The sequence below is a fragment of the Prionailurus bengalensis genome, chromosome E1 (genome assembly GCF_016509475.1).
Source record: "Prionailurus bengalensis isolate Pbe53 chromosome E1, Fcat_Pben_1.1_paternal_pri, whole genome shotgun sequence".
Lineage (NCBI taxonomy): Eukaryota > Metazoa > Chordata > Mammalia > Carnivora > Felidae > Prionailurus > Prionailurus bengalensis.
The window spans coordinates 59,282,959-59,295,790 of record NC_057347.1 but is presented as its reverse complement, the minus strand read 5'-3'; the positions used below and the strand labels follow the sequence as shown (position 1 = coordinate 59,295,790).

The window sequence follows — 12,832 nt, the reverse complement described above, 5'->3', positions numbered from 1 at the left end:
TCCAGCACCGGTGAGGCTGGGGGCCCGCAAACGGGGCCTCTCTCGGCAAGTCTGGTAAAAGGGTCAGTAAAGTGGGACTCAGATACAGTGCCGGTTGACAGTGGGATTATTCCGGGACAGGAGGGGCCAGCTGGGCACAAGCAGCGCCTTGCGTGTGGCCTGTGCCCCGGACACAGCTCGGGGCTCCTTCTGCCCTGGGAGTGGCAGGGCGCACAAGGCTCGCTCGTGCGAGAGGCCGGCGGGGGCTTCTCTTGGGAGAGAGTGGCCGAGCGCTCTGGGGGCTCCTGGGGGCCAGCCCGGAGGAGGGCCTGCACCCCGCCAGCCCCGCCACGGGCCCTCGGAGGCGCCCCCCTCGGGAGGCGGGCGGCTTACCCTTCTGGATGAGCTGCCGCGCCTGCTGCCTGACGTGGGTGTTGCGGAGAAATCGCCACTCGCGTTCCTTGCGGATCTGACTCTCCAGGTCGTGTTCCTCCGGGATCTTGAACGATAATAACACCAAGTGAGGTTCGCGAGTAAGTCACAGGCATCCTGTTTGCGCCTCATGGACCCCGCGTGGCTCACAGACGGGAGGTTCGCGGCCACCCCGTGGCCAGCACGCCTTCCAGCTGCCTCTGCTCACCTCCCGGGTCTCGGCACAGCTCGGCGACTTTCACGGTACCTCACGCTTTTCATCACTGGTACGTTTGTTACGGTGATCTGTGGTCGGCACTGACGCCTCTGACGGCCCAGGTGACGGTCAGCATGTTTTAGTAGTGAGGTATTGTCTTAAATGTTTTTATCTGTTTACTTATTAGCATCATTTTTAATGTGTTTTTATTTTTGAGAGCATGCGGGCGCGCATGAGCAGGGGAGGGGCAGACAGAGGGAGACAGAGGATCAGAAGTGGGCTGTGAGCTGTCAGCACAGAGCCTGATATGGGGCTCGAGCTCACCAATTGTGAGATCATGACCTGAACCGAAGTCAGATGTTCAACTGAGCCACCCAGGTGCTGGTTTTTATTTATTTTTGAGAGAAAGAGACAGATAGAGAGAGAGAGAGAGAGAGAGAGAGCAAGTGAGCACGCATGTGAGTAGGGAAGGGGCAGAGAGAGAGGAAGAGAGAGAATCCCAGTGAGGCTCTGAGCCGTCAGTACAAAGCCTGATGTGGGGCTCGAACTCGCGAACCGCGAGATCATGAACCGAGTTCACTGAGCCACTCGGGCATCCCTGAAGTATTCTTGAATTCAGGTCTCTACGCGGTTTCCTCAGACACGGTGCTCTCGCACGCCCGGCGGACTGCAGCGTAGGGCAGTGACTTACGCGCTCTGGGGAACCAAAACGTGCGTGGACTCACTTTGCTGTGGCTCTGGACCCAAACCTGCAGTGTCTCCGAGGTCATGACCAGAAAGAAAGGACCCTGTTCCCGAACGAGGAAACTGGGTTCTGCAGCCTGGCCAGGGCGCCCCGGCCCAGCTGGCTGGCACGAGAGGGTGGCAGACAGGAGTGCCTGGCCTCCGCCCGGAGGGGGAGCTGCCCGCGCCGCAGGCCGCTGGGTCTAGAGGATGAGAGGGCCCCCTGGGGAGGGCAGGGAGCGGCACAGACTCAGGGGACGCCTCAACCCCCGAGGCCAGGTGCTGTCCTGCTCCTAGGAGCCCCTGACATGGGGCAGCGGGGCAGCCTCTGCCAAAGCAGGCAAGGAGCTTCAGGGACAAGGAGTTGGCGGGATCCGGCCTGAGCCGAGGGGGCCGGGGGCCGGAGGCCGACGCCGCACACACTGAAAAGGCAAAATCAGAAAGAGGTGGGCCGTGCCCAGGGACTTCTGCCTTATCCCTCCTCTTGTGCCAGAGAACTGGGGCGTCGCACTTGACCAGAAAGGGGCTTATGACAGCAACAGAGGGGCCCTGGTGGGGGGGGGGGGCGGCTGTGCGGCCTGAGCTGACTGAGCACAGGGTGAAGCATCAGGAAACGGCCGGACTGTGGACCCGGTCAGCTTCAAACGGCTCCCAAGAACCCCGTACCCTCCCCACCGAGCCACGGTGTCAGAGACTGAGCTCAGTTCCCCCGAAATACGTGCGTGCCCCACAAACCGCCCTGTTCTCTGTTCCTCGGGCAGGGGTCCTTCCTGCTTCGTGGCCCGTGTGTGCGCAGTCGTGTGCCTGTGCACGGACGGTTGTGTAAAACCAGCGTCCGCAAGAGGCCCGCCCCCCGCCAAGAGGAAGCCGGGATTTAAGGTGGCTTTTTAATAAACGTGGATTTCCTTAATCCTCGCGTGTCATCAAGTAAACTGGATTGGCCCTGGGTCCCTGCTTGAACACCCAGGGTCGTCGAGTGCCAAAATACAGAAGAGATTAATCACACAAGAGAAAACCCTACCTGGTCTCGGCTGAGCCGAGAAGCCGGGCCTACCTTAAGCTGCCCGTGGTCGGTGCGGTAACACCACACGGTACCAGACAGCCCACGCTCGGATGTAAAGATCGTTTTCTCTGCTGGGAAAAGCACGGGGCGGGGAGCAGGGACGGTGGCCGCAGGCGCGTTCTTAGGCGCCGGCATGGCTAAGAAACAGCACGCGTCTACACGGACAGGAGCCCAGACCAAGGCACGTTTCACGTGTCCACGCTGGATGCTCCGTGTTCTGATCACAGAACAGAAACACCCACCCACCCTCCCCGGCCTCACTGCTGGAGCCCGCGGGTCCCTGCCGCGAGCTGTTTCCTTGCTCTGCCCCTTCTTTTTTTCTGCAGAATCGCAACCCCACACCGAACAAGACAGCAACAGCCACAACAGACATCCACACGTGGGGGCGACAAGAAGAAATGGTGTCAGCTGCCTCCACAGAACGTTTGTTTAGTGGTTTGGAAATAACCTGGGGGGTAGACGGGGTAGATCACGGGTTGGTGACAGTTGGTTTCACTTTGTGACAACCCAGAGCTTGTTCCAAAAGACATGGCGAGTGGTCAGTAACGCCAACCAGGAAAACACTGAAAGCGTGGGCGGGGCGAGGATATCGCCCTTTGATGGAATCCGGTCTCCGTGGGAACACATCACAGGAAGAGGGAGAGGCGCTCCGAGCAGGAGGGCAGGACGGGCACTGGGTTCCTGGACGCACGTGCCCCAGGGCCCAGGTGCCCCCTTGCGCAGGCAGGGACCGGGCCCAGGGACGGACCTGGGGCTCCAAAGGACACAAGACGGCGGCTGCAAGGACAGGAAGGAAGGCGCGTGGACGTGCGGGGCCCCTGGCAGGCCCGTCGATGGAGGTGCCCCTCCCCCCCCAGGTGTGCTCATCCAAGGAGACGGTCAGAGCTGGGCCGCACACGGCTCTGTGAACGCCGCTGGCATCCACCTGGGGACGGTCTGCCCAGAGCCACCAGGACGAGCCAGCGGGACGGAGAACCACAGGTGCGGGGCGGGTGCGGGGCAGTGCTGTGCGACTGCGGCCGTGACCCCTCGGTCCCAGCACCCATTCCCGCCCTTCAGCCTCCCGGAGACGCGGGGGCTGGGGCCTCAGGCCTGGCCTGTCCCCGGGGCAACCAAGGGCGAGGGTCAGAGGGTCCCCCAAAGGCAAAAGGGGAGACGGCCCTTGGGGAAGGCTCGTTAACTCCGCGCCAAGTGCTCAGACCCCGAGCTCCGTTTCCACCCAGAAATGAGGCCTGTTCTGACGACACAACAGAGTCGGGGCCTGTTTTCACCTCGACACTCGCTGTGACTTTTCCTGTTGTGTGAGAAGCCACCCCTCCCCCCTTCCCCCGCCACAAACGAGGACGTCACTCTGGCGGAGAGAGGTGGCGGATGCCGGCGGCAGGTGCGCTAGTGACGGCCGCTCCTGACCTGGCCGGGCCGGCTCTGTGCTCACGCCCTGTGGCCCTGATGGGAGAAGCTCTGAGGGGAGGGGAGGGGAGGGGAGGGGAGGGGAGGGTGTCCTGCGTGCACGGAGGCCCAGACACGGGCACCTTCGCCCCGCGACCACGGGTCCTGCGAAGCATCAGGTTGACGGAGGCGGGGTCCCCCTCCAGGACGCTCCCCCTCTCGGGGGCTTGGTCACAAGCCCACCGCCTGGTGGGGAACGGACCTGGCCCTGCCCCGTGCCCCCGTGCGGTCGGCCTCCCCCGGCCCCAGGCCCGGCCCCACCCACTTCCTGCGTGTCTGGCTTCCCTCGCTGAGCGAGCCGCACCTGACTCCTCGTGTCGTGTGTATATCGGTTTATCGGGGCGACTTTTCTCAGGGGACCGGTATTCGTCCCAGCACTGTTTCTCCACCGGGTGAAACGTCTGGGTTCCGTCCGGTTTCCGGCGATCGTGAATAAAGCCGCCGTAAACGTGCACATGTAGCTTTTGTCACTTCTCCCGGGGAACGTCCGGCAGGGTTGCCGGGATGCGCGGTAAGTATAGGCTCAGTCGCGCAGGAAACGGCCACACGTTTCCAGGGCGCCTGGCACCGTGAGGGGCGAGGGTCTGGGCTGCTCTGCTTCCTCTGCCAGTGCTCGGGACTGAGCGATCTAAAATGTCGGCCGTCGTACGGAAGCGAGCTGCTGCCTCCTGCGGCGGCTCGCGGCCCCGGCGACCCCCGCCTCCCTGTGTCACACCTTCTCAGGGCTCCTTTGCTGTGTGCACGCCTTTTCGGTAAAGGGTCTGTGCAAACCTTTTGCCCGTTAGTTTTAATGGTGTTGCGTCCTTCCATGTGGGATTTTGGGAGTTCTTTATGTACGTGGGATAAAAGGCTTTTATTAGGAGTTTTACGATATTTTTCTCCAGTCTGTGGCTTGTGTTGTCATGTCAACGGTGATACGCAAAAAGCAGTCAACATGACGAAACTCCATATACCATTTTTCTTCTGGGTTTCGTGACTTCTCAAAGAACCATCGTCCAACAGGCCAGAAGGGGCTTCTAGAAGTTTCGCGGCTGCGGGATTCACAGTAGGGCAAGAAGAGGCTCCTTGAGTTAGTTTCTGAATAAGGTGTGGGGCATGGAGTGACGTTCGTCTCGTGGGCAAATGGATGTCCAGCCGCTGTGGTTCCACTTGCTGGAAAGACCATCCTCTGTCCACTGAAATGAGCCGTCCTGCAGCTTTGTGGGAAATCGGTGGCATGCACCGTGGCTCCGCCTCTGGACGCCGTTCCGCCCCACTGGTCCCCCACCGCCCCCCCCCCCCCCCGGCCGCCATTCCACTCCCGCCCTCAGGGGGACTCTTGAAATCAGTGTGAGTCCTCCAACTTCGCCTTCTGCCTACATTTCTTCGGTTAAGTTTCTTTGCGTCGCCCCACAAATTTTAGAATCGGCTTGCTGATTAAAACAAAACCTGTTGGGATGTTGAATGAGATGGCATCGGCCCATACGCCAGGTTAGGGACACCTGACACCTGGCCCAGAAGCACACCTTCAGTGGGTTAGGCCTTCTAAAATTTCTTTCATTGTGTTTTGTATTTTTCAGCATTTGAGTCTTGCTTGTATTAAAAAAACATATAGCTAATTTAATTACAGCTCATGTTTTGGGGGTTAAGCGGCTTAATTCCAATTTCCAGTGGTTAGTATAGAAATACAATCAGTTTTTGTGTAACGTTGGGTATTCAGCGACCTTATCTCACGTGTTCTGGCAACATCATGCAGGTTGTTTAGGATTTTCTACGCACACAATGATTCCGTGTGAGCAGTTTTATTTCACTTTCCACCTTTGCTTGCCTTCCTGGACACCTAGGGCCTCTGGGAGGTTGTTGAAAAGGAGCCGGGAGATCAGACACCCTTACCTTGGTCCTGGTTTTAGAGACAAGACATCCAGTCTCTCCCTGGTGAGAAAGGGAGCCGCGGGTTTTGTAGGTGCCCTGCATGAGGGTGAGGAAGTTTACTTCCGGTCCTGGTTTGTGGAGAGTTTTATGACGATTATTTGCTGAATTCTGTCAAATCCTTTTTCTGCAGCTATTGGGATGAACAGGTGGCTTTTCTTGAGTCGACTGATACATTCAATTACATTCAATTTCATGATTAATTAAAACTGTGGATTCAACTTTGCATTCTTGAGATGTAATCCACTCGGTCAGTTGGCCAGTTGGTGTGTTGCCCCTTTTAAAGTTTGCCATGTTGGATCTGTTAATATTACGTTGAAGGTTTTGAGGCCATGTTCATGGAGGACACTGGTTTCTGGTTTTTTATTCTTGTGAAGTCTTTGGTTTTGGGATCAGAGTGATGCCGCCTTCCTAAAACGAACTGGGAAGTGTTCACTCCTTTTGTTTCCTGTAACAGACTGCGGAGGACTGGTATTATTCTGGTAGAATTTTCCAGTGAAACTCTGCTGGTTCTGGAGCTATCTTGTCTTTGTTGGACAGTTTTAGCTTCAAACTCATTTCCCTGAACAGATGTGGGACTATCTGGGTTCTCTACTTCGTATGGGGTGAGTTTTGGTAGTTCGTGTCTTTCAAAGAATGTGTGCATTTCCTCCAAGTTGTTGGGTCTGTGGGTGTAAAGTCTTGATGTCGGAGGTACCTCCGGACTCTCTCATTCGAAACCGGTCTGCACGTCTCTCCTTAAGTCGGTGCCACGCTGTCTCCATCCCTGCAATCACGCAGCAAGGTTTGCGATCGGGGAGCACGAGTTGTTTTTTTTGTTTGCCCTGGACAGCATCTTTAGTTTGCCCTGGACAGCCCTGGACCCAGAATAGGTCTCTTGCATTTCCATCTGAATTTTAGTCTCAGCTTGTCAGTTTCCACACACAAAAAAGGCAACTGGGATTCTCACCGGCATCACGTGGACTCCGGGTCTCTCTGGGGCCCTGCCGTATTAAGTCCTGTGACCCGTGAACACAGGATATCTTCCCGTTTACGCAGGCCTTCGTTAATCTTTCAACACTGTTTAGTTTAAAGAACGTTTTAGAGAGAACACAGCTGACAATCCACGATCCCTCGGCCCCCGACGGTTTACAATTCAGCAGTGATTTACAAGGCACGAGGGCGCCGGCACCAGGCCAGCACGTCAGAAGACGGGCAGAAGGGCAGAGGCGGTCCCCCGGTTGGCGGCGAGCGGGAGCACGCAGTCCTCCCGGCGTGGCCACGTGGAAACGTGGAGTGCTGGTTGAGCCTCCCTGCTGCCCACACACTTCCATCACAAAGCAAACGCTCCTCCCATCCTCGTGCTCCTGGAAGGGAATCAACACGTCTGTTTGTTTTCCAGCTGAACGTTCCACAAAGAGCGAAGGCATACGTTTTAGGAACGGGACACAGTACGGCACCGCCTGACCTCCTGACGTAGTTAAATCTCACAGCAAACTAAACTGTGGGCAATACTCTGACGGTGTGACCGAGTCTGGTTCTTGGGCTATGTCGGCCTGGAGGTTTATGTACAAGAAAGGAAAAAGCAGAAGCCATTTTTGTGGAACATTTGGAGACACGCGAACACGTCCAACGTTTGTAACCGCGTAAGTGAAAAAGCAGGAAACAAAGCTGTGCCCGTGGCGTGAGCGCAGTGGCAGTGCGTGTGGGGTGGGCGGGGAGAGAATCCTGGGTGGTTTCACTTTTATTTTACCTTTTCATTTTCGGAGTTAAAACAATAGCTTAGTGCACTTCAAACAACAGCTCCGTCGACGCGCAGGTTTAACGCAGTGCAGAGCGCGTTCTGTGACCAGCCCAGAGACGCTTGCACCCCATCCTCATCCTGCGTGTGGGTCAGTGCCGCACCCGTGCCCTCCGCCCCGAGTAAACCTTCTCTTAGCTCTAGCCAACGTTCACTGTGCGCGTGATGCCTTAAAACAATCTGATTGATTCTTTCCAGGCTCTTTTTGTAAATAAACACTACAGTTTAATCTGTTCTAAGTTACCATGCTGATAATTGGGTTTTCTACAAAGTCCACACAATCTACAAGTGCACACTGGAGGAAGGACAGTCCCTCTCCCCGACTTCAACCCCGCCCTCTAGGAGTGACACTAGTGACGGCATGAACAGCCTGACACGTAACCTGCGGGCTCCCCCCCCCCCCGCCCGCGTGCACACCTGGACAGCACGGCACTTGTGCAAGCACGTGGGACCATGGGATTATGTGGCCTGTGCCATCAAGGGTATCCACACGTGTCCTCGGGCAGACGGGGCTCACTCCCTGTGGGGGCCGCGAAGGGCTCTATTGGGTGGACGCATCATTAACTCACACTCCCCCTAATTAAGAATACGTTTTTGGCTTTCAACTTTACGTGTTCAGAAATAATGTCAACGGGCAGCTCTGGACACGTATCATCACAAACGCACACGTAGAGCGGGGGTTTTAGGGTCTATTTCTCAGAGTGGGATGGTCGGTTTCTAGGGTGTAGCCCCTTCCCATTTTGATAAGCTACTGCCGAACTGCTCTAGACCAAGCCCGCATTTCACCACCAACAGTGGCTCAGACTTCCTTCTTCCGGGAAAATCACTCTCAACTTTGTGAACCAGAAAGAAAAAACCGTATTACTTTTGTAACTAGAACAGATTTCGATATATCTTCTGTTTTTTTTAAGCACCTGACGGACTGTTTTTAACATTCTTTCTGAAGCAGATGTGAACTCTGTAAACCAGCAGGGGCAAGAGAGGGGGCTGTGAGAGCTCCGGAATACAGTTCTCTTTGGCCACACAGACCTGTAAAAAGCCAGACTGTAAATCGACAAAAAGCCGGCAAATCTGTCCTCACAGCCACGTTGTGGGGAAGCAGGTCCCCCGGGCACGGGCTGCACTGTGGTCGTGCACCGTGATCCTGGGGTCAGTTCACTTATCCGGTGAGCATCTCAGTTTCTTATCCTGACCTTTGAGGAGGGTTAGGGCTCTGACCTTTCTGGGGTATGATCCCAGCTTTGAGCTCTTCTTAGTTTATGTGTGAAGCAGGCGAATAAAAAAAGTTCCTAACACGTTTTATTGCACACGCGTCATTAGATGACGAATTAAATGAATAAAAGAACACCTTCGTGAATAGAAGCTGAAGAAAGGAGGAAAACAACTGTTAAAAAATTACAACGAGATAAAACACATTCTCTTCTCAAGTCTAGAAAGGGTCTCTAGTTAACGTCAGAGAAAAATCAGTCACATCCTCCCTCTCCCTGACGTCTCAGCCGCCATCAGGAGCCACGGGCAAAACCCATCACTGCAGGGACGTGACGCCCGGAGCCCGCCACTCAGGCTACAGCCTGTGGGAGCTTGTCAGAGGGAGACGGCGCTCGCTTATTCAACGGTTTCCTGGCTGCCCCCCGTGGGCTCAGCGCGGAGAGCAAGAGTGGCACCTCGGACGACCCTCCTTCCCCAGCCCACTGCGGCGTCGGTGCTCTGGCTGCGGACGCATCAGGCCCTGCCCCCTGCTGGCAGCACGCCACACCCTTCCAGGTGCACAGAGAGGACACGAGGGCAGGGGGTCTGCTGCTGCTGCACGGGAAAAGGGGAGGGTGCTGGCTTTGGGGGTGCACGTGGTCACACAGGATAAAACCCCAGGCCTGGGCTCAGGGGGCTGCCTAAGTACCTGTGCCAAGGACAGGAAACCGGACCCTGGGAGGACCGAGCTCGTCTAAGAGAAAGGAGCCTGGGGCGCCGGTGCCCCTTTTTCCTGCCGGCAACGTGGACGGCCGAACAGGCAGTTCTCAGACATTAAAAAAAAGCCACTCGCTGGGGCATCTGGGTGGCTCAGTCGGTTAAGCGTCTGACTCTTCATCTCAGCTTAGGTCACAATCTCATAGTTTGTGGTTCAAGCCCCACATCGGGCTTTGTGTTGACAGTGGAGGCTGCTTAGGATTCTCTCTTTCCCTCTCTCTCTGCTCCTCCCCGGTGCGCGCACACACGCACTCTCTCAGAATAAACTTTAAAAAAAAAGAAAAGAAAAGCCGTTCATCACCACACCGAGCAACTGCCACTTCAGCAAGAGGCAGCCCGGCCAGGGCTCCAACATGCTCGACGTGCTCGCCTGGAGCGGGGGACTTTCCAGACCGGACTTCAACTGATACTGAGCAAAGCCCCGTGTCACCTCCAAGCAGAGGTACCCTGGTTCAAAGGATAGTTCGCCACCCACAGCAGCGGCCCCCGTGTCCTGGGGCAAATTCCAGCGCTGGCTCGCTGGCTCCTTTCTCCACGAGGGGCCCAGCGGCGGGAAGGCACTCGCGGGCTGGCCGAGGGCCGCGCCCCGGAGCCCCGAGGGTGAGCACGGGCCTCAGCCGCCCCTTGCGTTTGCTGCTTTCATACGTCTCTCCTGACTGTAAAGACGCTCGTGCTTAGTGTGGAAAGAACAGGGGACAGACAGAAACGGATAAAACAAACTGGGGCCTCACCGCCACGTCGCCCGAGACCCGCTGTCGGGCCGGCTGTTTTAGGCTGTTTTCTGTGCACAGATGTCCGTGTGGTGTTGCCAATGAGGACCACCGCATAGCCCGTTTATGTCCTTTTTTTTTCCTTTTTAAAAGTTTTAGCATGAGCACTTAAGATACTAATTTTAAAGCTCAATTTCTTCATAACGATAAACGTTGTATCAAGTATTCCATAATTGCTAAGCCCTTAGGCCTATGTTGGGCGTTCGGCTGGATCCCAGGTTTTGCTACCGTAAATACAGGATCGTCCGTGACTCCGATTATTTCCCTGAGTTGATATCGTAGTAAACGAATTAATTACCAGGTCGAAGGGAATGGCTGCTCAAGGCTTCTGATGCTTACTGCCAAACTGCTTTCTGGGAGTCGGGTTCAGTTGAAAAACGAAGAGAGATCTCTCTCTTTTCAGCAAAGGGGCTCAATAAACGACAACTCTGTCATCTGCCTCGGGTACGGACAATGACTCCTTTGTGCTTTTGCTGACAAAAGTCAGTATCATCGTGGGGAAAAGGGAAAGCAGGAAAAGTTGTAATACAGGGTCCAACCACTCATGGAAATTACCTCCATGTGGAGCCTGACGTACAATTAAGAATAAGCGGCGATTTTCAATGGTCTGTATGAGGGAAGAAGGTTTCCTGAGAATGTGCTTCACGGGAAAGTCTACGCACAAGGCCCTGTGGCGTTCCCGGGGAAAGAGGCCCGGGAGAAAGTGTCGCCTGTCCCATGCTGTCCCCTGGACGTGTGGCTCGAATCTGCAGTGACCGGACGCATCTCCCGCAACCAGCCAGAACGCACTAGAATTAGCCCAGTGGGCAGGTCTCCAAAAGAGCCTGCTTCTCGGTGCGGCCACCCAGAGCCCAGGCCTCAGACAGTCCTCCGGAGGACGGCCTCAGAAGGCCACTGAGTGGGACAAAGCAGTGCAGATGGCCTGGTAGCTCGGAGGGGAGGCGGGTCTGGCTTCTTTTGACAAGACGGGAAGGTGAGTGACGTCTGTTCCTTTCACTGCTTCAACCGTTCACACCAGCTACTGTGACGGCAGTATGGGGTCGCCCTTGAGCAGCCGCAAACGTGATGGGACAGGAGCGCCAAAGGGTCAGTGGCTGGGCCGGCAGGAGCCCCGGTGGGTGACCAGTTGGGGTACGCCGTCGGCTCGGAGCAGAGGGCTCAGACGGCCCAGGCCAGGGGCCGGGGTTCTCGGGGAAGGAAGAAGGGGCAGGAGGAAGCCGAGGGCAGGGCTCTGCTCGAGGACACCGACGGGAGGCCCACTTTGCACCCGGGGGATGTGCACACTACCTTCATGACGGGCTGGGCAAAGTACCGGGCACTCCAGTCGCAGAAGCCCGTCTGCGTCGTGGCTGAGACGAAGCTTCTGTGTCCAGCAGCGTCATCTGCATCGTCTGTGGTCTTCAGGGCGTTTGGGGACAAAGGCGGGAAGGAAATAGAAGGAACAGTTAGTCACATACCCGACACGTATCTTTGCAGGCTTGAGAGGATTCAAAAGGAGACAGAAGGCGGCGGTCTGGCTGCTGAGAACGTTCTTGTGCTGGCCTCACCCTGCGTCCTGGTGGTAGGGACCCTGAATGTGGGGCCAGGGCCCAGGGAACCCGTATTAGGGGGGGCAACTGAATCTGCACTCAGGGGACTGTGTCCCCCCCCGAGGCCGGCCATGGTGGCTCGGGCCACAGAGTGTCGCTCTCGCACAGGCCAGCGCTGTGAGGTCAGCAATCCCCCAGGGCCTCTGCGGCAGGGGCTGCCAGAGACCTGGCACCCGACTGTGCCAAGCGGCTCTGGGTGGGGAGCGAGACCAGTTGGGACATGTGGGTATTGAGACATAAACCACTTGATGCTGTCCCCCTGAACCACACATGTTCGTTTCCCACGGCAAGGCCTATGGCGGCCAACATGGTCAGAGTAGGGCTCGCGTCACCGCACAAGGCTGGGCACGGGGGAGCAGGACTGAAGGCATCCCCCAGAGAGGAGTCCCTCTCGAGGCTCGCCGGGTGGAAAGTCCCACAGCTGGGGCACAGTGATAGGGTCTCCTCTCCTGCCTGCTGTAGGAACCTGTGCCACTCTGCTGGATCGGGGCCCTGGCTTGCGGCCCCGAAGACAGTGAGTGTCCCCTGCGCCCAGATGCTACTGTCTGGCCGGCCCACGTCAGGGTCCAGCCAGGAGGATGAACCTCGCCCTGGGTGTTCGAGGGGAAAGACAACACACGTCACCCAGCAGGCAGCTGTGAACTTCTTAAGACCGCTGCTTACAGAGCTGGGTCACGTGGCTGACGTAGCATCCATGGCAGCCCGCCCCCTTAGTGCATCCTGAACGGCCCCTCCAGACTGCGTCCTTGACCGATAGAGTGGCAAACAGTCTGGGCAAGACAGCCAAGGCCCCAGGTTATGTGTTCACATCACCCAGGCTGATGAAGACGCCAATCCCTCCTGCGCCTGAAATTTCTTTTTCAGCTTAAAGGCAGAGACCGTGGCTCCTTATGTGGCAAATGAAACGTTCGTGGAAAATGCAAACAATCCACTGAGAACAGGTGCTTGTACGTGGCAGCTGCCACAGCCAGCGGAGGA

At 56.7% G+C, this 12,832-nt stretch overlaps 1 protein-coding gene across 2 annotated transcripts in view; it reads right to left on the bottom strand.

Annotated features, from left to right (window-relative positions):
• The window catches only part of RPTOR (regulatory associated protein of MTOR complex 1), a 338,621-nt gene that overhangs the window by 22,332 nt on the left and 303,457 nt on the right, over window positions 1-12,832 (bottom strand). For both annotated transcript variants that reach the window (XM_043585750.1, XM_043585751.1), the window contains 2 exons: window positions 11,553-11,663; window positions 373-478 (listed from right to left, as the gene is read on the bottom strand). In XM_043585750.1, coding sequence (XP_043441685.1) covers window positions 373-478; window positions 11,553-11,663 — 217 coding nt within the window. The remainder of the gene's footprint in view (window positions 1-372; window positions 479-11,552; window positions 11,664-12,832) is intronic.